We start from the raw sequence: 27946 nt of genomic DNA on the forward strand, positions 1-27946 counted from the left end.
ATCCTCAAAGCCCTGTGAGGAAATCACTGTCAATCTAGACTTGTGCATCTAGCGAAATCACCTTTCAGGAATGAGGGCAAAAAGGAAAACATCTTCAATCCGGCAAAAACAAAGTTTAGACCGGTAGACCTTCACTAAGGTGCACTTAGAGTATGGACTTCAGGAAGGAGAAAATAAATGCTAGAAAATCTATTTAGTTACTAAGTATGGTTAAGTATTTTATACTGTTATTTTTAAAATCAATTTCCTTTTCAAAAACAATAGCACATTTCCAAAATATCAGAAGTTCCAAAGAATGCAGCATGAATTAACTGGGTTTAATTACCTGCTTTGCCTGTTTATATACGGCCTCAGCAGTTAGGTAGGATGCCAGACGATCACTTGGCAATCTGATGCCAGCAATCTTTGAATCCTCCATACTATGCTGCATTGTGGCATATGGAATTATACTGTATTACATAATGCTGTAATTCAAATAATACAAATAAACTCCAAGTCCAAGAGGTGAGGCGTCAAGAACAAATACTGCTATCTAATTTCTCAGTTGGTGTAAATGGAAACATTTAGGAAAGTTAATTCCAATACTGGCATAACCCTTATAGTTTACACTGGAGTCAAATGCTACAATCAGCCCTGTACTGAGCTCAATATTTACTCCTACAATAAACCTAATACTAATGTCTAGGGCAATTGCTGAATATATAATAGGTTTTTGTGTGTTCTTACACTGATAAATCTTATCAGTGTCTCACTTGAACATGAGTGGCCTTATATAACAAGAAATTTTGTTCTATGGAGCCACAGTATACAAAGTAATAAAGAACATTTATGGATGATTAAATATTGAAGTGAAGTTGAAGCATTTAATCTACTGCAAAACTCATTTAATGCAAACGTACCCTGGCAATATAGATATTATTGATATTATACTTGAAGGGAACATTTTCATCCAGTGTATCTCATGGAAATTTAATTTCCTTCTTCTCTGAGAACTTGGAATTTGTTAGACTGTGTCCATTTCTAGCACAAATTTCCATTAGTACATAAAGTGTATTCTTACATATTAGAGAAGAATTTGTGACTTTAAAAAAATCCCACAGTGTCAAATCTATTGCTGCGAAGGCACATTTACTACGACACTTGCAAATCACAATATGTATGAAGAAACTTAAAAAAAGCTACTTTAAGTTAATCATTATGTTGATTTTGATGTCAATTTCATGCCACCATGCAGTTTCTTTCTTTTTTTTTGATGGGTTTTGTGACAAAGTACAGACTGGACTGATCTCAGATCAAACAGAAATTGGCACTTTTAAAACAAACAAAGCAATTACATTTGAAGAAATTAAAAACAAATAGATGAGCTAAGGACATTTAGGATAGCTTTGAAAGATTTCTTTTCTTTCCTTTTAGCTTCTTTAAGATTTTACTTTGTACCTAAATAAAACATCAGAGTCTGGATACTGAATACCAAACAAAAAGCGGTTGTAGTTTAGTTCTAAGGGCTTATCATCAATTATTTCTGAATCAAAATAAGTTAAAAATACAACCAACAATTGCTTTATCTCAACTATTGCCAAAAATCGGCCTGGACATTTGCTGACTCCAAATCCAAATGGCATGTGGTAATACTTCAACTTTTTCCCTCTTTTAAAAAAGGTGGTTTTCTTCTTACCACTTTCTGTAAAACGATCAAATCTAAACTCCTGTAAAGAAGAAAACAGAGTGTTAAAATCAAAAATTTCCATGAAATAGTTTGAGTTCAGGTTCACACAGTTGCCAGCTCTCCCTGCCCATCTTTTTTTTTTTTTTTTTTTTTTTTTTTTTTTTAACGGACCGGGCCACGAACCCGTGTCCCCTGCATCGGCAGGTGGACCCTCAGCCACTGCGCCACCAGGGAAGCCCCTCCCTGCCCATTTTAAAAGGCTTCTTTTAACCCAGCAAACACCAGGAAGTAAAACTTAACTAAGTGCAAATCATGTATGAACTTTCAAAAAACCCCAGTGTTATTAGAAAATTACTTCTCCCATATCAAACAAGTACAAACTTTTCTATATGACTTTTCTTCACATTTCTCTCCTATGCTGAGTTTCCTAAGTATAGAGGCAGTATTTCTGTTTTTGTTCTCTAAGGTGGGTCTCCACATACGGGCACTTGAAATACCAATGTTGGGTAGAGGGAAGGGTTCCTGCAGAGCTACCATGGTTAGCGGACAGTGAATCCTACTGGCCCCAGAGGCTGCCTACCTAAGGATCCCTCGTGTGCCCTTCTCTATCCCTTCCCATCAGCTACTGATGGATGAGAAGGATGAGTTTGGGATTTAGTGTTGGGATGAAATAGATATTAAATAATAAGATTCACATTAGGCACTAGGGAAGAACTAAGCCACAAAATCGGTCTGGCTTGTGTTTTGATGTTGTATCGACTTTCTCCTATGACAGCTCTATTTAGAATGAGTGTTCTTTGGGTTAACTCTCTTGGTTTCTGAGATGTTTTCACAAGTAAGTTATAGTACTTGTTCCAGAAAATTACGGGACTGGTTTATGGAGGGTGTTGGGTCCTCCATCTTAATATACTCTCGTGTGAGTCTCTGAGAGGACACTGAAGGACCTTATCTTAGCTCATGGTGAATTAAACCATTGATTACATTAACGCACATGGCACGCATGACAATGACCAAGTCTTTCCCGTACGCGGTGCTCATTAGCATTAGACCTGCTCAGCTCACAGCTTTGCTATGAGCTATGAAGCCAAAGGCAAAGAAGCAGGTCAGACTGAAAGCATTTAGTTTATAGCGAAAACCCTACAGTTCACGTATACATACTGAATCCGTCACAGATGATCTGATTTTCTCACTCAATGCCAGTATTCATGTCAGCAAAATCATTTCCTTTAAAAGTATTGGTTTTATCCCCACTTACCTAGGATACTGATGTTGATAAATATTCAAGCTTAGAGAACACATTTTGTGTGGTTTCTATTCTACCCCCTAAACTTGCAAGTTGATGAAATCATAATGGCAAAATTAATCTGCAACAGAGTGCAAATATATTTTCCCACAGATGGTTCTGGGATGTATCTGGATAGGATCTAACCAGTGCTAACCTAAAAGTATCTGTCCATCCTTGTAGTAAGGATAAGGACATTCTCTGTGGACATCCACTTTGTTACTGGAGATAGGATGGCTATACGGTAGTCTCTCCCAGTAAATCTTTTTCCATTCCTGGGGCCCAAGCCTGCTTGCCTGGGTTCAGTACAGGTGCTTCCTCCTTCTTACTGACCCATCTGAGGAGACCAGCGCTCTTCCCAAGAGCTCCTTCCCTAGGCCAAACCAGTCGATGTCAATTGTGCCACGAAATGGTTTTCTATTCTGAAACGCTCTCCCTGTGGTCAGTCCTATGGTTTAAGCCAGAACATGCAAAAGGAAAACTTGGCTTGTATGACTTCATAGTGTACTGATATCATAAATAAACCAGAGACTGTCATGGCTTTTCTGTATTTCCTCGTGCACGTGAATAGGCAGCTGAGAAGTCACACTGACCAGCAAAGAATGCCGAAGTGCTCTCCCAGCCCTGCCATGTTCAGTGAGCGTACGTTCAATTCCCCCAAACATCTAGTCAACCAGTAAGGTCACTCCTCTAGCTTTCCATCACCTTCCATTCGATTTCCTCACAATAAATATCATAGAAATTCCTATTTAGTTGTTTATATTATGAAACAAGAAGGGAAAAGGCCAACTTCTTTTGCTCTGTGGCTACCATTAAGCTCAAAGGGCATATGGGCATAAATAGCTTTTTGAGTCAAAATTTCTGCTCAGTTTGTTTTCCGTTGCCAGGACATGGAGAACCCAAGCAGGAGCCAATTTTAGGAAGGGCTTGTGGCAGCTGCTAAGAATATAGTCTGGTTTTAGAAAAAAAGAAGGGGTGTAATAGTCTCACCCCAGAAATTCTGGGGCCACAGTGACATAGAACAAAAAGTTAGAAGGCTCAAGATGCTTTGATTTTTGATCTGGAACAACTTGAATACAGGATTTGTCATGTTGCAGTGACCATAATAGCTGGGTGCTTCACGATTAAAAAGGGTCAATTAAATGCAATATTATTCAATGGATAAGAATAGAGGAATCATAAGAGAAAAGCATGAGACACTGAAATTCCCCATCACTCCTCTACTGACTGTTGTGGTTGTTCCTCAACATCTTCCTTCTGCATGAGATCTCTCGAGGCACCAATTGTGGTAATCACATTGCTCTGGCCTCTCACTGATTTAGGAGAGGGTGTATGAACCCGTCTCTCGGTGCTACAGGGGAGGAGTGTATGGGGCCATCTGGGAGAAGTTCCCTTCTTGTGAAGAAAGAAAAACACGACAAAATGGTCCATCACTCTTCCTCCTCTAGACCTGGTTATATGTGAATATGATGCCTGCAAGGCTGCAGCTATGCTGTCACCAGGCTGAAGCTAGCCCTCAGGAGATGGCAAGCCAAGAAATCCCAGGAGATGGGAGGTGTCACACTGCCTTATTTATCTCCATATTTTCAAATCCCCACCAGAGTGCTGTGCACAGTGAGTTTCCATATATGTCTGTTGAATTAGTGAATAAATACATGACAATATATTTTAAAAGCAATCTTCAAACTTTTGAAGAAAACAGAGATATTGAATGAATAAATAAAGATGGAGAGAATGAAGAGTAGATGAATATTCAAAAAGAAAATATTTACAAATAGAAAATGGTATAATATTTAGCACTAGAAATAAAGATTGGGTAGATGATACAATTTCCTGGATAGAGAAGAATTTTGGGTATAAGTGACTGAGGAACACTGCGTACCACCCTAATCTGTGTCCTCCAAATTTTATGTTTAGTTCAGTTCAACAGCTTGTTTTTAGCACTTCCTGTATGTGCAGCATTGAAGTTCAGTGGTTGCTCAGTTTATGTTTGTATCCTTGAAATGTATTAAATGGCACAATCTCTATTCCAGTTTGAGAGACAGACAAAAAATTATTGAGAGTATTTCCACATTTGTCATGACTAGTATATTCTAATAATAGTGGAAATAATCAAAAGAATGTTGATACAACAATTTTTATAGTGATTTAGAATTTTTTCAAGGGCTTTCAAATTTATCACTTTATAATCCTTACACCTCCGAGAAGTAGGCTGGGCAGACTTGCATGAGGTGAAATAAGGTTTTTCATCTTCAGAGCCTTGGCGGGGGGTTGGGGGTACGTCAAAGGCTTTGTAATTACTTTGTTGTTTCCCTGTGTCCTTACTTTAGGAGGCTATGTGGTTAAGGTAATGCGTTACCATCTTAAATGTTGGCTGTTTCTTCCCTATGGCCCAGCCCTTTATACCTCAGCACCTCCATAGAAAAATCAACCAATAGATCTGGTCTTCTCCATAGCTCTATTTTTGGATGCTGCATTTTGGCAGAAAAGTAATCATCACCATTTACTGATTACTTGAGAGCCAGTGGCTAGAATTCTGGCTGACAACTGACAAATTTGAAGAAGCCTTCATAAAATTTTTTAAAAGTATCCATTCCTAGTTAATTAAGAGATCATCTAGATTTTCTTGGGTAGCATTTAGACCGATACAGAAAGAAGAAAAGAGAATTGGGAACACGTGTTTCCTTTTGCTCTCTCTCATTGTTTTAATTTCACGTGCCAATTTTCTTTTCCACATCAGCACGTGCCACCTGACTGGCTAACATTACAATAAGCTAAGGAACCCATATTCAGGAAAAGAATAATTCTTAACACAGCTTACGTGTTGGTAGCTTATAGGCCCAATTAGGTTCCCGAACATTTTTTGTTTAGCCTACATTGTGTTTTAAACTTAATTTCTCCAAACATTTAAAAATTCTAAGCTTCACCCAGAAATCTGAAGTTTAAAAAAAATAATAAAAATGACTTGGTCACATCAGGTCTACATGCTTGTTAAGAACTGAGGGTTGGTTCCAAAGCAGTCACATGGTCTCCCTTAGATGCCTCCTGGGCTGTCCTTTCACCAGAGTTCTTACCACTCCTGATAGTATTGCTATATTTACACACAAGCCACCTCATCTACTGGATCTAATTAGGCCCAGTACACATTTGAATGTGCGATATCTGTAGTGATTTAACATTTCAACTGAAGTATATTTTCACTTTCAGAACCTTCATCCATCTCAGCACCTCCTATTTATTTCCTTCTATGGGTACTCTCCTGCATGCCAGGCACTGAGAATTCAGAGAAGGTAAGGACAAGGTCTCTCCCCTCCTGGAACTTACAGTATATGGACGCACAGGCAAACAAGTAATTGCAAAATACCGTGGGGTGTGCCCCATAACAAAGGTACACCCAGGCCACAGAGTGAGCAGTGGCAGATTCTCTGAGGAATGAGGTGGGAATCAGGGACAAAGAAGAGGTGATTAAAGGGGATTATTGTGGAGTCACCTGGAGTCTCTCGGTGGACAAGAGAGGCATTCAACAATAGAGAGATGGGTGAAGGAAGATATAACCTGTTTCTAGAATGAAATATTCTAGGGTCTCTTGGGCTTGAACATCCTGAAACCATGCCTCATTGGGTTGGGGGGAACCAATGTTCCACTAAGGCACCTCAGGTTCCATGTCCTCTGAGACTAACTATACTTATATCTGGAGCTGGTCTTCCTCATGATTTTAGCCTAAGAGCTATTGGCTACTTTCTATATCTAAGGGCTGGTCTTCTCATTCAAGATCTGGAGGGTACAAAAGTCAGGCAGTGAGGAGTATGAACTTCGGATGAGCTCCTGGGATAGTGCTGTACGTGACAAAGGCCAAGGATGGAATTTTCCAGAACTTTCTTCTCTTTTCTTACTGTGAGTGCATGATTGTTTTGGGATGGGCATCTTTTACACGAGCATCTATAGCATCTACTTACTGCCATCCTAAGTTATTAAGAACAAAAGGAATCAATCCATAAGCCTGAGAGTGGTAAGTGCTCAGTAAATGTTTATAGAATGAATGATTACATAAGGCCTTGCCAAATCATATAAAATTGGTTCTGAACTATACCATTTTTTTTTCTGTGCCGATAACTATCAGCATTCCGCAACTAATTTCAAGGAAACAATACCACAGCAAAAATTAGCTAGTTGATTTGAACATTAGTCAGGCATAGTTGGCTAATGTTAAGTCTAGTAGATAATAGAGAATGCTCTTCAACTCAAGCTAGAGCTGCCCTAATGATGCTAAGTCAGAGTTCACAATACTGCAATTTTGTTCTTCCCACGGATTCAGTATGAGGCAAACCCGTCTGACTACTATTTATTATGTAAAGTTTGGGCATTGATATTTAGCATGCCACAGGAAAAGTATAAATCGACACACTTGCAAATGTTTAGCTTTGATATTTAAATTCCTAAAAGTCTAACTCATTGTCTTTTCCATCACGGCGGCAGGGTTGGGGATAGAGAACAGGAGGATCCCTAAGACCTTAACAACAGTGGTGATTTGGTAAACATTTATTATTTTTTGAGAACTTTAATGTTGATTTTACTATTGTGACATGAATAATAAACTTCATGACTAGCAGGATAATCACATAATAAAAATACTAAGCAGAAATTAAATTGAAAATTGTAGATAGAAATGAAATGTTTTAAATTTTAAAATATTTTTCAAATATTAGCTATTTACTTGCTTTACTTATTGACCACCTAGTTCCGTGTGGAATTTCTTTTTTTCTTTTTTTTTTTGATATTTACAAACATGGAGATGAAGCCTGTTGTCTGCAAAAATGTTCATTCACTCACCAATACCCTACTTCTGATCTGCTATCATTATTCACATAACACCTCTTCTGAAATACACAGAAACCATATGTACATTCTCCCCTCACTTAAACAATTTTGCCTTTGCTGATGAAATAAATGCTAATTATCTCATTGTATTTGAAGTCTGTCCTTTTCTTATTCATTTCCAAAATTCAACAAGATTTTAATCCAGCCTGGCTGAAAAACATCTTAGAAACGGGGTTTAAAAGTGGTTCAGCTCTAAACTGCTCAAAAAGAGCACAGAAGTTTCCCTTTGAAAAATGGCATTTTATATACAAAAACCACTGCAGCAACAACGTGACTTCCTGAGAAGCACAGAAGATGACTCTGCTCGATTTGCATGCAGGTGGTGAACCTCTGAAGTGGTATTAAGGGATGAGCCAAGGTGGATTAATTTCCAGTCTTTGATATTCATTAACTCCAGCTTCAGAAAAAAATACAAGGAGATGACACAATTACCCTCAGAGCTTTACCTGTGAGCAGCAGCTTTACAATCTCAAGTTCATAATGCCATCCTAATCGATCAAGAAGGGGCACATACCTTTAGTAAGAGGTGAAAAAGTAGATGAGCTTAACTCTGGCAAGGACGGTATCTGACTCTGGGACAGTCAACCCCACTCTGGAAACACTTAGCAGAAGAGTCATTATTTATTCTCTAAGCCACCTGTCAATAGCTAGCCCTCCATGGGTTTTAATAATTCTCTGGCAAGCAAAACTTAATTTAGGCCTAAAGTGAATAGTGTCCATCAAGGTATCAACGTTCATTTCATTTGAGGGAACTGGAGTTTAGTCTCATCGCTGTATTTCTCTTTATAGATCGTGAAACCTTTGAAAGAGAGATCCTTAAGGAAACCTTTCAGTAAACAGGAAAATGTTCCCATTGGAAGGAAAAACAGGAGTCATTAAGCTCTCTCAAATTCTTTCTGGAACAAGATAGTAAGAGAAAGAGAGATCACGAAGGAGAGGAATGTGCGTGCAGTATCTAAGAGGGAGCAATACCGGCTTGATGTTTATTTACCTCTGGAGCTTCAAAGATTTCAGGGTCATAATGTAAGACGGGAGGAAAGATGCCTACAAAGTCTCCCTTTCGCAGACAGCAGTCCTGGCTCTCTAAGCGTAGTGTCAAGTCCTCTTGAACGACACGAAAGATGCCAGAAAAGGAGCATAGTCGCAAGACCTCAAGAATGGTGCTTTCTGAAAGAAACAAGCAAGCAACGTTTTATTAAAATGTGACTGCTCCTGAAAAGTGCTCTCAATTTGCCATTAAAGCGCATAAACAATAGCTGTGATTGACAGGGAAATCCTTTCCCAATCAGATCCATTGAGCACCAGGAAGGAGCCAATGGGGGCTCTGAATGGGAGTGAGGAGGGGAGGGATGAGACAGCTGTAGCCCAGCCCCCAAAGCTCGGGGCATTTCACAGGCAGGAGACAACAGCGCTGTACTGGGGCAGAAAGTCATTAATCAGGAACTTTGTAGGCAGGAATGATCTGCAAGAGAGGAAGTCTGTGTTGGGGCATACACACTGGAAATTAAAACCGTATCCCAGTTAAAGTACACCACTGGTGGGTTATTTCACCAACCTTCGGAACAGTGATGCCTTCAAAGCCAGGCTTAGGCATTTACTAACCACTTAGGCAGTTAATAGTAAAGTCATTGTAGTAGTGCTTTCTGAGATAGCTTAACACTTAATTTCTTTTATGCTGGCTGTAAATAAAATGTGAGTCAGCATTTGCTGGAAAAATTTCAAAGGGAAAATACTTTAATAGGAATCCGAAGAAAACCATATTTCCCCCAGCATCCAGGGAAAATAACAGCCACCATCATAACCTGGAAGATTCCAGAAGCTGAACGTCCTTGCTTTCCCAGTGGCCTTCACCTTTTGCTCCTAGCACGACAGATTTTATGGCTAATTTCCGGCAATTTATCCTGGCAGTTTGAGGAGGAATTCCTTTGGGAATAATATGCATAATTTGCATAAATCATTCTGATAGCATGCATATCAGCATGTAGCTCCTGTCTAGGTCTGCATCTTTGCCTTCATAATCAAAACTGACTATGTTTTCACCAGCGTGAATGGGTCTTAGAATAAAAAGCTTGATTCTCTCTAATCAGCAATGCGAAAAAAGAGCTCCAAATTGAGCGTTCTTTCCCCCTTCACATGGTAACAAATGGTTGTATTTATGGCTTGCAATTTAGAATCTCTCTCTCTCTCTCTCTGTCTCTCTCTCACACACACATACACACACACAGAGGCCAGTTTCTTAGTGTTCAGCAAAGGTCTGAAATGTAGAATAACCAATTATTAGATTATAGAGGTGGGCAGGTCAGTGAGGGCTTGCGTCAGGCAAAAAATAAAAATAAATGCTATTTCCCCCAAATTGAAATCTATGCACAGCTTGCACAGGGCTATCAAGTAGCTTTGGGGACCTTCTCCCGGGAGGTTTCTCCCTAAGCATTCATTTGTCTAAAGAAATGAGGCTGCGGTCAGCTCTGTGTGGCCAGTGTGGTGATTCGATATGACGTACAGTGAGGCTGTGCATATTCTTTTGGACTGCCTTCGTTATTATAATCAGGCAGTCAAATCGGTTTGTTGGTGACAGGGCCAGAAAAGAACTTTGGTTTTGGAACATGGACTCCACTGCAGATAGCCACAAGGCACCTGACACGACGGATTTCAGCTGGCAGGACACCAGCGACCAACATTTCTATGGTGAAAAGCAAGGGTCAGCTTCCCACGTACTGCTGCTGGCTCATGTTGAATCAACAGCAGCATAACATCATTTTAGCTTGTGGTGTGAAATGCTAGCTGACATATGCAGCAGTGCTGCGCACCCACCAGGTCCAGGAGGGGTGTGGGAAGAAGAAATACAAAAGCAAAATAATTGTGGGGTGGCCACTGTGACAGGGCAGGCATCCGAATAACACGGTCACATCCCATTGGCTGACGTGCTCGCGGGAAGGGTGGCAGCTTGCGCCCACTGCGGTATCACAAATGACAATTGGGCAAGCGTATCTTATGCAGAAGCTAATCACAATAATGGAGCACAAAGTGTGGCTTAGCGGTCAGGTCATAAATGACAAATCTGTTTTACCTTCCAGTACCGGTTATGTGCGCGAGACGAGGTTGGCTCTGGATCGCAGCGATCACGCTGAGAATCATCGGAGGACAAAAGTAATGAGTGGCATTATTATCCACAAAGGAGAGGGGAGCTTCCGTGGCTCTGCGTTACAACGTACAGACACAAAAGCCACAGCCTTGCCGCCAGCTCCAGGAAGAATGCAGGCAGGGCTATATATACGTTGAGAAGAATGACAACTGCACAATAAAAAAAAAATTGCAGCCTCTACTTGTAGTTGTCATAGTTGAGCAGACACCAGCCAGTGCCACTGACAGACCAGCTGGGCCCTGGGAGGCCTTCCATGCTGCACAGTAAATTACCCTGCATGGCGGAGCAACATCTGTTTCTGTGCTAGTGCCGAACAAACAAGGCAATTGAAAACATACCAAGGGATAACCAAGCAACAGATGAACATGACCCGCATTTTTTCCCCCCTTCTCACACTCGAGGTGCTAAACTTCATTGTGCAAGCACTCCACGAAAGAGAGGCCAGGTTGGTTTGATAAGGTGTTGTCAGAGAGATTTTACATATTTCCAAAACGGAAAGAAAAACCTGATAGTATTGTTATTCTTAGAATCTTCTTTCCCCCTTCTATCTTCATTTCTTTTATACCGAAGCTAGCACTCAGTTCTCAATTCGCTCTAGAATTAAAAAAAAAAAAAAAAAACTTTCCATACACTTATAAATATTCAGTCTTTAAACCTAATTTGCTATACTTAGTTCACATGCCTTCAAGCATTTGTCTTCCAATTTCCACTGAATAAATGCGTACTAATGAGAACTAGAGCAAGCTGCTGAGGCAAAGCTGGGTGACTTGGGTCTGGCCTGCCACCAGCTTGTGATAGGCGGGCAAATTGAGTTAAAATGAAAAGTCTTGTCAGCTGAAATTCAACATGGTAGCCAAACAGCAAGCTGTCAATCATTCCAGCCAAAACAAGGGACTGCAGGTAATAAAAGGTCATTGTGATCATTAGTGCACTTGGCTTTCATATGCAAGTTAATTTTAATTAAACATGATCTCTATCTGTAAATGTTTTATAAAACTTGGGCATAATGGGTTGTTAATTTATACTTACATTTAGCAGGTAATAGGACCCTCTACTTACTAAACGCATTGTAGAAAAATGGCTATCAAGAATGCAAATATTTGGGGGGTAATTTACACCAGGCACTGCAAGGTGCCAACAATTGCAATTGTGATTAAGATAAGGCTGCTGTGTTTTATTAAGAAGTGAACTTTACTGACTAGTATCACCAGGGAACTGGATTACAGAATTCCCACAGTGAACTTACAATTCAAAGCCTGCCCGGTCTTCTTCACTTGGCTAGGGAGATTTGTCTCTCTTTGCAGGATATAAAAATATTCTGATTAAGTATCCCTTCTAAGCAAAAAGCTGCGGAGTGTGTTGAGGTAAGATGCTTTATAATGTGATGGGGAAGGAATATGGCGAAGGAGAGGAAATGCTGGTAGAAAAAGTAATATATACGCTTTCTCTTCTGCCCTCATAGCTCAATGCTGGCTGTACTAATTGACAGATGACTCTCATTTGCAGATTTAAAGAGCTGAAGCCGTTCACGACAATCAATAATGCATGTTACAACGCAACCACAAATAAGCACATCCAAATTTCTGCCTCACACTTAGGCCATGTCTGGATATGTGGAATGAATGTACTGTGACATGGCCAGACTGTTAATTTGGGTCATCTTAATGACTGGTGCAGACCGTCACACCATCTGATTAGCCACGGTGATCAGTGGATAGCGGCAGTGGCTGCAGTGAAATGAGCAGGCAGACCCTGCTGCGGTCGACCGGGGCCGAACACGCCGATGGTCTGAAAAAGGAAGGCGGACAGGAAAGGGAAAGGGGGCTCTGGAGGTAGTGTGCGCTCGAAGGGTGAGGGTGAGGAAACAGAGTGAGCCTCCAGATGTGTAGGCGAGTTTTTACAAAACCACTTTCGAGACAGGTGAGAAGGTAAATAAGGCACTGTCGTCATCAGACAATTTGAAGCCAAATAACTACTTTTTGGCTCAACAATTGTGTGTTTTAAGTAAAGTTAAAAACAAATCTGAATTGGTACGAATGCCTACTTTCCCTCTGCACTGCGGGCACGGCTTCTGGTTTACTGCGAAAATACGCAAATGTAAGTTCAACGCGCACAGCGTCGATAAATGTACTATTAAGGAATTTCTGTGCTCAGGGCACTGGGCCACTGCTGTCGGTGGAGAAAGAGAACAGAGAATCTGGATTTGGCCTTCACACACGCTACAATCTAGGTGTTAAGTCGGAAGGTACATATACACAGGAATGCTCTCCAGGACCCCAGTGAAGATACTGTTCAATGTTTGATTGGATAACTCCAATGATGGCATTCAGAAAGTCCATTTTAGTAGCAAGTTATTTTTCGTACTGAGCTGAATTTCCCTCCCTTCAATTTCCACCCTTTAGAAGACACAAAGGCTAAAAAATTGAATCTCTCTTCCACATAACAGCCCTTTAAAAATATTTAAAGACAACTATCAGGTCACTTTTTAATTGTCCATCAGAGATGATATGGCCTTTAGTCTTCAATTCAATCAGTCAATATGCCTCTTAAAATGTGGCAGAGCTGGGTGTGCTATTTCAGTTGGAAAAGGAGAGAGGAACTACTTTCTCTGCCCTAGATACCACACTTCTATTAATATTTTGTTGGAAGCAGACGAGCAACAGATTTTTGAAGTAATATCTCTCCGTGGACTTGCGTTAAGCTTTCTGATATCCTACAGGTGATCAGCTCTGACGGCTCATTGCAATCACCGAGGTGGTTTAAAGAAAATAAATGTTCCAGAACCGGCCAATAGCATCAGAACCACTGCATGCATTAACTAAAACCTTTAAATTAGTGGTTTTGGACCTTGGTTGCACATCAGAGTCGCCTTGGAAGCTTCTAACGCCATCAGCCTGCACCCCAGACCAATGAAATCAGAACCTCTGGGGGTGGGACAAGGTTTGAGTACTTTTTAAAGCTCCTGAGATGATTCCAATGAGCAACGGAGGTTGAGAACCACCCTCTTCTGCTGGGCCACACATTTCCTCATTCTATTCTTACGCAGTTGATTTTTAGACCTAAGTACAATAATTTGAGTTCTTATTAAATTTCCCTTTCAATCCTTTCAACTCCTGTTGCTGCCGTTCATTACATTATCTAGCCCTCTTTGTTCTGTGCTGAGCTGAAAATCTGACAAACATCCAAATTAGTATTTTTCACTTTTTAACCAATGTCTCCTTACGTTACATATAAAAATCTCACTACCTGGTTTCTGGTGTACGCTTTGGGGGAGATACCTCTCTCTCCTCCTCCAGTTAGAAATTTCTAACATGAAGTAGAATTTTTACCTCCTGTATATCCCCACTGGAAGAGAGGATTTTGTTAAACTTTACTACTGCTGTCTAAATTAGAGACACTTTTAATTTTTCAAATACACAATTATTTTATAATATTGAATGAGCTTTTTCAAAATAACACCCACAGTTATGACAAATACATCACACTAAGACGTTAATAGTAAGGCAAACTGTGTGTGTGTGTGTGTGTGTGAGGGGGGATACACTGGAACTCTCTTTGTAACTTTTCTGTAAAACTATTCTAAATAAAAAGTTTATTTAAAAAAACCCTCAAAATTCTGATGTGAACCTCTAGCCCCAACCTCACCCTCAAACCCAACTGCATTTGAGAATTCGTGATATATATCCTTGTAAAATATAATGGGCAAGGTCTCTGGTACATTTCTAGGGCATTTTCCCCTGAGTTGACAACAGTTATACGTTAGCGCTGAAGTTAGGTAGAGCCAGCATCAATTTCCGGCTCTGCCACTATCTAGTTGTATGATTTGGGTTGGTTAACTAATCTTTCTGCACCTTGTTACCCAACAATTAAATGAAGATAATAATACTTGAGGATTAGATAAGCTATACTTGCACTTACATATATATATATATATATATATATATAAGCTAGTACTTGATCATTAAATAAGCTAATAAAAGCCTGATACATAGTAAAATAATAATTATGAATATTAGCATAATGTCTCATCCTGAAATTAAGAATGCAGTTAACACTATACCATCTAGCCCACATTTTCTGATCTCATCATGTGCATATCACAGCTGGCGTTGATGAATCAAGATACAAAGAACTCCTCTCCCCTCTCTGTTTGGACAATGAAAGAAGACTCCAAAAATTCTGGTATCAGATAGGTTTGAGGGGAAAAGCGTGAGTGTGGCCAGAAAACCCAAGTTAAAATCCTGCTGCTCTCTTTTACCTCCATGACCTTATTAGCCAAGTTATTTAGCACCCTGAGAATTTTCTCATCTGTAAAAATAATGACAAAATAAGAGTTCCCCCAGTCCCCCAGTATCTTAAAGAAGATCATATGAAACAACAGAAGTCCATAAAATTGCTGTGAAATATTGAAGTCATGAATATATTTAACATGAACTATGTCTAATGATAATACCAGCTTGGTTCGTAAATAATTGAAAATAAAGAAAACAACATAAACGTCATAGGGATGCCACTGAGGTTAAACATCATCTTGGTGATAACAATAGACAACATTTACTGAACCCATACTTTTTAAGTTATTTAAATACATTTTTCAGGTAAATCTTGAAGTAAGAAGTAGTACTCAATGAGATTATTTGCTATCCATTTATCAAAACTTCAATTTTGAGAACTTTCTCTTCTCACATTATCTTTTTCTCTTATATTCTCTCTGAATCAACTTCTCTACTTTTCTTTTTCCTGTATTGGAAACCTGTAGTTCTAAGTCCTACCTCTACCCCAGGTTCTTTTTTCCGGGAAAACAAAAACATTCTTACTTTTCTTTTAGAGTTTCTCAAACTTTCATTCTATCAGCAACTTTTCCTATGGAAATTTAGGCCCCAAGTAACAGTTATCTGAACCCCACTATATATACTATCTTATTCTAAATTTATATTTAATTGTAGAGACCTCTACTAAACACTGATATTCAATTTTAGTGAGGACCTGGTAAGCACAATCTTTATAACAAGTTCCATATCTAAAACAATATAGTTGTGTTTTTCTTTATCTAAAAGAAAGGGGTAGAATGGTTGTAAAGAAAGATGCTCAGGAGCACTGGAAAAAAGCATAAATCCATCACAGCCTCTTGCAACGGATGATTGCTTTGAATTGCGTTAACAGGCTAGATATTTAAAAGCCCACTTGATGCTACACGTTTTAAGTTTTGCTGATGTTGTGTGTATACTGATGTCAGAGTAAATCTGACACACGCGAGGCCTATAGGATTGGGCCACGAATGTCAATAATATGTGCACGGTGATCACATCACGATAAGCCTATGCCCCCTCGAGCTCTGTCTTCAAGGATCACTCTAAAAAAGAGAAATCATTTTTGTTTAGGAATAACATACTGGTTTCTACAGCATTCTAACTTTCCTTTCCAACTTCGCTTTATTGTCGATGTGCGATGACATGCAAAATCTCTGTAAAAAAAACTCCTTTCCCTTTGTTTGCTCTACCAATATCAAAATTCTCCTTCCTGGTTTAAAAAAAAATGCAGCATTCCTTTCATCCTTGTGAACTTTTTTCTTATAATAATAAAAATTCAAGATATCTTTCTTTAAAGAAATTGTACTTAGAATACATAGAACTCTTTCTTTAAGGAGATGAGATGCACATACACTCATCCCATGCAGTGCATTGCACACATTTAATTCTGTAAATCTTGCCTTTCCTCATATAGTTCATACCCTTTTGATAGAGAAATACTCACGATAGAGCTATGACTAGATGCAGAGGTTATCTGTTGTCTGATTCGTATAAAAATTTGCTTCAATCTGCATTGAAGATGCAGTCTGATAGACATTGCTTCAAACTGTCTATCTGGAGAAAGAAAAAAAGTGGACCCTATTATCTAGAAGATTCAATTCTCGTAATGAACAACACTGGCCTCTGCTGGTACCCGAGGTTGTGATGAACGGGGTCTACCTTCTAGACTGCTGAAGGTGCTTCCTGTACTCAGGTGGATCTCCAGGCACTTGGGATTGGTGATGGTCATTTGTTGATGATAAGTGAGCTGTAAATGTCTGAGGGCTCCTGGATGAAAATCTCTATTCTAGTGATGGACTTAAATGGACCCGGATTATGGCTCTGGAACCTGCCATTTCTTCAGCTTGAATAAATTTAAACTTGTCTGCTTTAATACCACAATTTTAAAATGGTCTTTTCTTTCAATAGTGAGAAGAGTAAAAAGAAAGGTAATGAATTTCAACTAAATTTTAAGAGTTTATAACTGTTCTGAATACAAACACATACTCCTTAAAGTTTATTTGCTTTACGTCCCTGTATACATTATCTGACTCATAAAATGCAATTGAAATTACTTGAATAAATGGGCAATGAAACCTTGATATTCATAGGAACCATAAATCTTCTACTCAGAAAATACTGTGTGTCTACGTGAAAACAACTACCCAGAACTTTATGCAAAGTTTGTGCATTTGGTCCCCAGTCATTCTGAAAAGAAAAATAAAATAATATTTGTATTTTAATAATGCTGGGATTATTTTCCTTCTCCAAGCAAATATAAAATTACTTTGATAATGCACTTTGTTCTACAGCGGAAACTAACACAACACTGTAAAGCAATTATACTCCAATAAAAAAAGTAAATAAAATTACTTTGATAACGTATGCTAAAAACGGCATGACTGAATAAGCTAGCCAACTGTCACTACAAGGCAAGCTTCCTGCTACTGCCTTTGATGGGTCTTATCCTAACCAGTGGAAACAATCTCCGGAACACTTGGGGCCATTCTTCTTAATGTCAGCTGGTGGTCAACACTGATCAAGACCTGTAGGGCCTTTGCTCCCAGAAGTTCCCATCAAAGAACCTGGAACATATTTAAAAGGGAAAAAATTGAGGCCAACATGGGCTAAGATACTTGCCTACATTGTCAAACGAGGGGAGCAACAGAGATATATAAAGACTTGCTCCTACATTTGTCCAAAGGGCCCTGGAATAGTGTATAGTAAAAGAAACCACAGGATGAAACGTCAATACAGACAAAGCAGAGAATAACTCGTTGGATGGGAATTTAACTTTGGGAATTAAAATTCATTCTCATAATGAGAGTGGTCTTATCAAAACTGGAAAAGGCGAATCCACTGTTATCAAAAGCTCACTGTTACAGGCACACAGGCCTACATAGAAAAAGAAAAGTAACTTAGTCACTTCTGACCTCAAACGTATTTGAAATAGTGACCATGCATATCTCATGAACCAGTGACTCTTTTATAAAATATTGACATTTCACATGAAGTAATTTGTAGCTGTGGCTTTTCCTTTTCCCTCCCTCACTCCCTCCCTTTCTTCCCTTTTTTTTTTTTCTTCCCCAAGTGTGTTTAAATCATGAACTTCCAGTGGAAATCACTCTTACTACATTTTTGCGAATCATACACTGCAAACTGTATAATACATCTTAATCTCTGCCTGAAAATATAGACACCATTTGAGGGAAGAATAAGTGTGTTTTGCACACAAGTTGTCTGTCTGAAATACTTTCTTTTTTCATCCCGAATACCTTTCTTGTTAAGATAGCCCAGCATCCTTGGGAAAGCATTAACACACCAACAGATGCTCAGAGTCTAGTGACTTAATACGCATAAACCTTTTTTTTTCCCAAATAATTGCAAAGCTTTGGTTTAGCCTTTTGCATACCTTACATAGTTAATTACCTAGGCCTTAATGTTTACATGCAATGAGAGTATCTACAGCTATAAACTACATAATTTATAATTGATGTAAATGGGTGTTATTATGTCAATTAGGCAGCTGTGTCCTCCACCTCTTGGTAAACAGCTTTGAGTGATAAACTGACTTTGCAGAGAGGTACCTTCTTTTCTTCATAACAGGTAAAAATAAATTACCAAGGTAGACCAGGCTGTCCAATTGTTCTCTGGTGAGGTGGATGGAAAATCCAGGCCCTTTCTTTTGACCTGTTGACTGCAGCAAATGGTCAATTTCGTCACGCAGCACTGCCATAGCTTCTGGGTGCCGTAGAAGGTAATACATCGTCCAGAACATAGTTGGAACAGTGTTTGACACAGAGGCCCAGAGCAAGCCTAAATGATGTGCTGGGAGAAAATAAGTGAAAAGGAAGATTAATAGCGTCTATTACACTGATTAGATTTGCAGTGTGCTAATTAAAAGATGTTAGGACACAGACCCAGCCAAGGATCAGTGCATGCTAATGAGGACCAATAGGCTTCTGAAGTCTAATTTTCTGCTTAATGAGAATAGTTTAAAATGTAATGTGTGTGTGGTGGGGGAGGGGAGGGGGGATGAGATAAGAGGAGTAAACGCAGCTTAGTTATACTCTTTCTCATTATCCCCGTTAAGTATCTTGCATTACCATCTCAGCAAAAAAAAAAAAAAAAAAAAAAAAAAAAAAAAAAATCAATTATCACAAAGGGTTGTTTCAGAGTAAAACATTTTATCATTAGCCAATTAGAAAGAGCATAAAAATTCTCAAGGTCACCATTTTGTCTTTTTATTTCAAAGGTCTACTGTAAATTATTTTATTTTAGACAAGTCATCATTCAGAAGTTTCTTACCTCCTATTTCAGTGTCCTTGGGCGTATAGTATTTCTCCAGGATATCTTGCCTCATTTGAACAACTTCTGACCATCCTTGTAACTTGGCTAAGTTTTCTGTTGTCAATTGTTTTATAAGTTTCGTTCGAATAGACTTGATGTTTCCGAGAAGCTCAATGGGTATGCCTGATGCTAAATGTGTGAATTTGCCATCAAATTTAAAAAAATCATCTCTTAACTCGGTCATAAATGTTTTCTTATCGCCAGCGAGAACATTTCCATGTATGGCTGTAAATGTCACCTCAAATATTACTGAGCTGCAGAATGTCAACAAATATTCCGTGTCCCAACTTGTGGTTTTTAAGAGTTGTGGTTCAAACACTTGTTTTAGAGTCTGCATTGTGTTTTCCATCAGTGTGTCCAAATGCTTCCCTCGTAAAAGTTGATAGCTAGTATGAATCTTGTCGTTCAGGTCATGATATGTCATCATCTTTTTGACAGAAAATACTCTCATTAAGAATTTACTAGTAAACATTTGAAAGCTTAATTTTTGATTTTTTACCACTGACTGGTACTGGAAAGGGTCCAGGATAAACGTTATGTAATTTCCTAAAAGAAATAAATGAGAATATGAATTCATGTGGTAGTAAAACAAAACAAGACATCTGAAATTTGAGAATATCTTAATCAAAATTAGAAAGACCTTAATAACTCACATCTCAAAAGATGCAAAGTACAATAAAAATCTATTTGATTCAAAATTCCACTACATATTTCCTTTTAAAATGGAAGATGGTGGGAAAACGCTAGAAGCTTGAAGCTAAATGTTCTGAAATTCTTTTTTTTTTTTTTTTTTTTTTTTGCGGTACGCGGGCCTCTCACTGTTGTGGCCTCTCCCGTTGCGGAGCACAGGCCCCGGACGCGCAGGCCCAGCGGCCATGACCCACAGGTCCAGCCGCTCCGCGGCATGTGGGATCTTCCCGGATCGGGGCACGAACCCGCGTCCCCTGCATCGGCAGGCGGACTCTCAACCACTGCGCCACCAGGGAAGCCCTGAAATTCTTAATGACTTTCAAAAAGATAGTTTATTCTTCAAATTTCTATTTTAACAAACTACCAAGATATTTAAATTATCTTTTAAATAGTCTCAAAATTCATTACTTAAACACTTCTTATATTTTTCCCCAATAATACAATCAGAAAACAAACAAGCAACTCAAATTGGTAAGATGCTACTCCTTTACACTTACACTGCATAAAGAGCTTTTTCATACTTGGTGTTATCTTAGCTTTGATCGGATACAATAATTTTAACTCAAATAAATGAAGATGTGGTACGAAGCAGGTACTCACAAGTGAACATCTAATTCAACACTAACAACAAATCACAAATACCAAGGTTTTCATTTTATCGATGAGAAAATAGTAGCTCAGGGAGATTTAGTAACACGTCCAAACTCTCATATTGATTTGTGACCGAAAGAGGATTTCAAAACTAGAACCCATCCAATCACGCTTTCATCCACTCATTCATCATGCATTCAACATTTATTGACATCCAGATACTTGGCTGGATCTCTTTCCTTTTGAGATAAAGATGTAAAGGGACCATTGTACTGTGATGGACAGTAATAGAGCAGAGGTGGGAACACGACGTAAGGGCAAAAGGAAGTGAAATAGGCTTCGGTCTGCCTGGAGTTATCAACAAGGGTTCTTTGAGGAGGTGACATTTGGCATCTTCATATATCAGTCCAGACTTAGGGTACTGGTTAAAAATACAGATTCCTTCCTGATTCTGATTCAGAAGGATTGAAGGTGGGACCTACAAGTCCCTCAAATGATTTTATAAGAAGGCACATTGAGGAACAGAGTCATACTGTGGTCTATCTCTCCAAACTGGCATGGATCTTGGAGATTCCTAGTTGCAGCCTCTCCAGCATTTATCAGCTAAAGAAAGTCAGGAGAAGTTAAGAGCCAAGATCATGCCGCCATTTTTAGTGGCGGAGCCTAGACAAGAAGACAGTCCCCACGCACTCTTCTTTTCCTTACACGGTGCTGACTCCTTCTCACTGGAGGGCTGCTTTAAGACTCCTGCTAATTAGAGGTAATATGTAGGCAGTATTCAATGCTAGCATTAATAAGTCTTCCCTTTCCAAGAACACACATGAAATTTCGATGCTCCTACAACTTTAACACTTATTTGTCTTCTAGAAAACAGTAAATAATTAGACATGAAAGTTTGTCGAATCATCTATACTTAGCTCTTCACCTCATCATTCCTGTGTGTGTGTGTGTGTGTGTGTGTGTGCGTGCGTGCGTGAAGCTTTCTTAGATGAACAACTTCTCGCTTGTTATTTATGGTAACTCAAACAGCATCACAGAAATTAAATTCCATTCGGTACCAGATTTAGGATAAAGTTTTGAATAATTTTCAACCTAATCCTAGAAACAGGATAAATGTTTTTTTGTTTTACAATTTTAAAACAGAGTTTAAGTTTTTAGTGTACATGAATAGATGTGCTATAATTCTTTCTCTAAAAATAAATCGTATGACTTGAATTGTATCCATTCTATTTCCCCTTAATTTATTTAATAAGGTGGGCCAATCTAGGAGTGAGGGTAAAGCTAGAAGAGACTACTTATTCTGGTCAGACCCTAAAGCTGTTATCTACAAAGTAAACTGGATTTTCTTCCCCCCCCCCACCCCCCGGAGAAGAAAGAAAAAGGAATCAATTGGATATGGGCATATTTTATGACACCTGCTTTACCATGGCAGCTTAATTAAATAAAAGTGCCAGCATCTGCCTGACAAATAATTGAAAAAAGAGTGAATTCTCTTACTTTGCAAAAGATATAATTTTAGGCAAGGCTGTGCATTTTCACAGGTGGTGATTCATACTTTTCTCCTTTCACTAAACAAAAGGATTTTGCTTATAAATGTCTTTACAGAGTTATTTTAAATTAGTCAGTAAAATTCAGAGAATGTATAAAAGGCTCAGTCTGTAAAACATAATTTCTCTAGAAATTATGTCTAGAGACTATTTTGAATTATTTTCTTACCAATTTTCTATATTCATCAAAATCTAAGTGGAAAGTCAAAACCGTATTCAGCCATGGCAGCAGAAGCCCCTGGCTACTGGCCTACTGAAGGAGAGGCTTCATGTACTTTACAGTTTTGATCTAGAAGTCATCAAAACTACACATATATTCCCTCTCTCTCTCTTTCTCTATCTCACCTTGGGGGTAAGGATATGGGAAGAAACTATGAGGTTAATTTCAAATAAAAACAGTAAAAGCTAAATGGAGAAAACTGTGTCTGGGTAGCAACCAAATGTAATATTTTTTTTAATAAACAGTTTGTTGCATACAGGTTCTCTTAAAAAATCATTAGTGATGAGTTTAAAGCAATTTGTAGATAAAATTCTCACTCTTTTCAAGACTCTTTACACTCTGGGATCTGTATTTTCTTTTTCTCATTCTTATTTTGATGTTCTTCAACATCAAGGCATTATGCTTTACCGACTCTCTTATCTGAATAAGATGTGGATTGCTGAGTAAGACCTTTTGATTTTCTGGATTTTACTTTTTGAGTGGGTTTGGAAGTACTAATAACACTGGAGATGCTAGCTGGCTTTCCAACTTTTAATCTTCAGTATAAACAATTTAAGCTAAGTTTTCCAAAATTAATATTAATTTAAACCATCTGTCCACCATCTGCTAACGTGAGATGCAAAACCAGAGTTTCTTTGTAATCTTTAATAAGACAGTTAGGAAAACACATATACATTCATAAAATGAATTTAAATTTCTTAACAAAGGAAATTTGAAAAGTTATTCTGAAGGCCATGGATTCTTGAGCAAAAATAACTTTTGTTCCAGTGTGGTTTTATGTAAATGAATGCCACGTGTCAACAGGCAAGTTGCCTAGTTCACAAAGATCACAAGATAGAAACAATATTCTTGGCTGTGTTTTCAGAAGGGAGAAGAAAGCTATCAGCAGCTGATGTGATACATTGATTTAAAGAATTTCAGAGTTTGCATTCGTCTAAAATATAAATGTCAAAATGAGGCTCACTTTTGCAAAAAAGTATACGTATATATAAAACCATCCTTTTGAGCAGTAAATTTGAAATGGGGTCAAAATTTTTAATGTATTCTTTACCAATAATTTCATTGTCTTCCTTTTGTAGGAGCTGGCTGGGCCTTAAGATATTAATCCCAGCATTCCTGAATAACCAGCATACGATCATTTACTAACTCAACAGCCTTTTCACTTCCTTCAAAATTACTTCTTTTAGGAAGGTGAAGCTACGTGATGCCAAGTATGTCACTAAATGTTAAAAAAAAAACACATCATTCACTTTGATGTCTTATACACAAGAAGTTTGACATCTGGGTCATTATAACCTGAATTTTGATGCTTTCATTTCAGATATTTGGTGCAGAAACACATCCAAGGGAATTCAGAACAACTATTTGACTATTTGAAATAGAACTGCCCAGTCAAGAAATATGAGATACATTGGAATTTTAAAGAAATTTTCCATAACTATAACCTTTTGATCTCCATGTTTAGCTGGCTCTTCAATAGACGTTTTTTAAGTGTCAAGCTGAAAATATTCATTGGAAGAGTGGACTGTGAACCAACTTTTTATTTTATGAGGATGACCACGTTATCCTCCCCCTCTTATCAGCGAGATTTCGCTAGCTGTTGACAGTGATGTACAGTGGTGCTTTGCTGGGGTGACATCTAGGGAAAACGATTCCGCTGCACCACCACACAAAACCAATTAGAGAACTATTTTCTGCGACAGGTCACGAATTTACGTGGTTTCTCATGAAAAGATGTACCTTTTAATTTCTTTATTAAGATGACATCCATGTCCCTTGAGACTTTTGGGGATGACAATCATTTGCTCATCACGCAAGAAACATACACGCACGGAACTCACATCATGGGACAACGGTGGGAGATGCTTGTCTCCAAATGAGCTATTTTGCAAACTGATCATTAGAACCACATACATAATAAGGATTTTTGACAGGAATTTATTCAAACTCTAGGAAGAAGCTAAAGGGAAGTAGCAGCTCGTATTCAACTATGGCTGTCTACTGTTGAGTTTAAAAAGATAGCCGTGGCCAAATTAATTAGACGTGAGAAATTCAGCAAGCTTCTCAGCATCTAAGATGAAGATAACAAGTGAAACTGGTTTTCTGTTTGTTTTCTTTTTTCTTCTTTAACATCTTTATTGGAGTATAATTGCTTTACAGTTGTGTGTTAGTTTCTGCTTTATAACAAAGTGAATCAGCTATACATATACATATATCCCCATATCTCCTCCCTCTTGCGTCTCCCTCCCACCCTCCTTATCCCACCCCTCTAGGTGGTCACAAAGCACCGAGCTGATCTCCCTGTGCTATGAGGCTGCTTCCCACTAGCTATCTAGTTTACATTTGGTAGTGTATATATGTCAATGCCACTCTCTCACTTCGTCCCAGCTTACCCTTCCTGCTCCCCGTGTCCTCAAGTCCATTCTCTATGTCTGTGTCTTTACTCCTGTCCTGCCCCTACGTTTATCAGAACCTTTTTTTTTTTTTTAAGATTCCATACATGTGTTAGCATACAGTATTTGTTTTTCTCTTTCTGACTTACTTCACTCTGTATGACAGACTCTAGATCCATCCACCTTACTACAAATAACTCAATTTCGTTTCTTTTTATGGCTGAGTAATATTCCATTGTATATATGGGCCACATCTTCTTTATCCATTCATCTGTTGATGGACACTTAGGCTGCTTCCATGTCCTGGCTATTGTAAATAGAGCTGCAATGAACATTGTGGTACATGTCTCTTTTTGAATTATGGTTTTCTCAGGGTATATGCCCAGTAGTGGGATTGCTGGGTCATCCCATTCTTCTTTAGATTCTTTTCCCACATAGGTTATTACAGAATAATTAGTAGAGTTCCCTGTACTATACAGTAGGTCCTTGTTGATTATCTATTTTATATATAGTAGTGTATATATATTAATCCCAAACTCCTAATTTATTTCCCCCCAAGAGTGACTTTTTTAAGTGAAGAATACAGTTTTGTATTATGAAGCCAAAAGCTCACTTAGAATAGAAGCCCCAGCTATGGCCTTTATTTTTATTATAGTAAGTATTTCATCAGCTCTAAGGTACTGGGAATTTCCTTATCAAATATTTATTGTGAATCAATCAGTGCTGAGCTCTGAACTAAATGTTGGCAGTAAAGAAGTTAGAAAATAATGAAGTGAAGTAGACAAGTGAATTAGCAATACACTCACAATTTATTAAATTCCATGACACAAGTTACACCAGGAGTAACTGGAGCCTGGAGAAGAGGCATCAAACATTCCATGGGGAGGGAAATGGTCAGTGAAGGATTTTAGGAGGAAGTGACGATGGCCTCAAAAGATGCATCCATGTCAGTCATCTTTCAAGGATGACTGAGAAATAGAAGAACAGCATTCTGGCAGAAAGAACCACAACAGAAAAAAGAAGCACAAAAAGGACATGGTATATGAGGAGGAAATTCCAACAATTTGGTGTGTTAATGGTGCATTATAGTAGCAAGAGACGGGCTGGAGAGGTAGGTGGAGCCTAGACCCTGGAGAGCCTCATGAGGGTCACCATATACACTACAATGTCTCTGTTTCTAAGACGCATGGGGAGAGGTTTGTTAGGTGGCCAGAGATGGCTGCTACAGCTGGAGAGCATGGGCCTTCAAGGAGGACGAGCTGAGCACATTCCAGCTTCTCAGTGCCCAGTGATGTTGGGTTACATAGTGATCCTGCTGCATGCTTTTTCCTTGTTTTGTAAACATTTTATTGAAGTTAGAACCATAACAGATATATTTGTTTTCACCAGCAGGATTATTACTTTATTTACATCTGTGCTAACGAAAGCTGTGGAACATTCCTAGACCCACACTGCTCTCTGTGCACTGAACCATAACAAATACTTTTAAATTAAAAATATATTCTAGATCCATGGCTGTTAGGGGCTCAGGGGGAGGGGAAGAGGAATGAATATGTGGAACACAGGGGATTTTTTAGACCAGTGAAACTATTTTGTGTGATACTGTAATGGAAGATACCTGACATGTTGCATTGGTTAAAACCTAAGGAACTGGACAACGCAAAGAGTGGGCTCTAGTGTAAACCACAGACTTTTTAAAAAAATAAATTTATTTATTTTATTTATTTATTTTTGGCTGTGTTGGGTCTTTGTTGCTGCGAGTGGGCTTTCTCTAGTTGCGGCGAGCGGGGGCTGCTCTGCTGCGGTGCACGGGCTTCTCACTGCAGTGGCTTCTCTTGTTGCAGAGCATGGGCTCTAGGCGCGCAGGCTCAGTAGTTGTGGCGCACGGGCTTAGTTGCTCTGCGGCATGTGGGATCTTCCCGGACCAGGGCTCGAACCCGTGTCTCCTGCATTGGCAGGAGGATTATTCACCACTGCCCCACCAGGGAAGCCCCTAAGCCACAGAATTTTTTTTTTTTTTTTTTTGCGGTATGTGGGCCTCTCACTGTTGTGGCCTCTCCTGTTGCGGAGCACAGGCTCTGGACGCGCAGGCTCAGCGGCCATGGCTCACGGGCCCCGCCGCTCCGCGGCATGTGGGGTCTTCCCAGACTGGGGCACAAACCCCCGTCCCCTGCATCGGCAGGCAGACTCTCAACCACTGTGCCACCAGGGAAGCCAAAACCACAGACTTTTAATGTTGTGTCCATACTGGCTCATCAGTTGCAACAAATGTGCCACACTAATACAAGATGTTCATAACAGGGGGAATTATGATCAGGGAAAGAGGAGATATATGGGAACTGTCGTACTGTCTCATCAGTTTTCTGTAAACCTAAAACTGCTCTACAAAATCAAGTCCATTAACGTATTCTAGCTTTTCAAGAAACAATTCGTAAAGGTAAGCTAAACCAAACCAAACGACAGGTGATACCAGGAGAGTGGGGTTCCCTAGGAACCCTCAAGAGAATTCTATAATTTGTTTTTTAATGTGAGGATTACTGTACTCAAAAACATAGTTTTCTTTTGTAGTAGCCTACAAATAAAACAATAATGTACAAATATTTCATATTTTGCCCAGAGAAAAATATAACAACATTAAAGAACAAGTGAGAAATTATGATACAAGTAAGGAACTTATTGAAGTGCCACTTACCCCCAAGGAAAAGAGTGAAAACATCACCATACTGCTTTTGAAGAGTAGTCATGAAACCTAGGGGATCTTTTTGTAATTTCAGGGCTTCTCCAAAGTAAGGAAGCCAGCCTTTTATCAATGGAGGTTCACCAGGTCTCCTGTAGAAAAAAAAAAAAGAGAGAGAGAAATTAAATCACTCTTATTTTAATACCTATGGGTCATTAATC

At 38.9% G+C, this 27946-nt stretch overlaps 1 protein-coding gene across 1 annotated transcript; it reads right to left on the reverse strand.

Moving 5' to 3' along the window:
* Nucleotides 1–1250: 1250 nt before the first annotated feature.
* On the reverse strand, nucleotides 1251–27871 carry CYP7B1 (cytochrome P450 family 7 subfamily B member 1). The gene is made up of 5 exons (XM_024742595.1): nucleotides 27741–27871; nucleotides 19566–20153; nucleotides 18879–19085; nucleotides 8818–8993; nucleotides 1251–1706 (listed from the first exon to the last, which is right to left on the reverse strand). Exons 1-5 carry the CDS (start codon nucleotides 27790–27792, stop codon nucleotides 1419–1421), a joined length of 1311 nt encoding a protein of 436 aa, XP_024598363.1. The 5' UTR covers nucleotides 27793–27871; the 3' UTR covers nucleotides 1251–1418.
* Between the last annotated feature and the right edge of the window lie 75 nt (nucleotides 27872–27946).

Source organism: Neophocaena asiaeorientalis, unplaced genomic scaffold, assembly GCF_003031525.2.
Source record: "Neophocaena asiaeorientalis asiaeorientalis breed wild unplaced genomic scaffold, Neophocaena_asiaeorientalis_V1.1 scaffold226, whole genome shotgun sequence".
NCBI classification, from domain to species: Eukaryota; Metazoa; Chordata; class Mammalia; order Artiodactyla; family Phocoenidae; genus Neophocaena; species Neophocaena asiaeorientalis.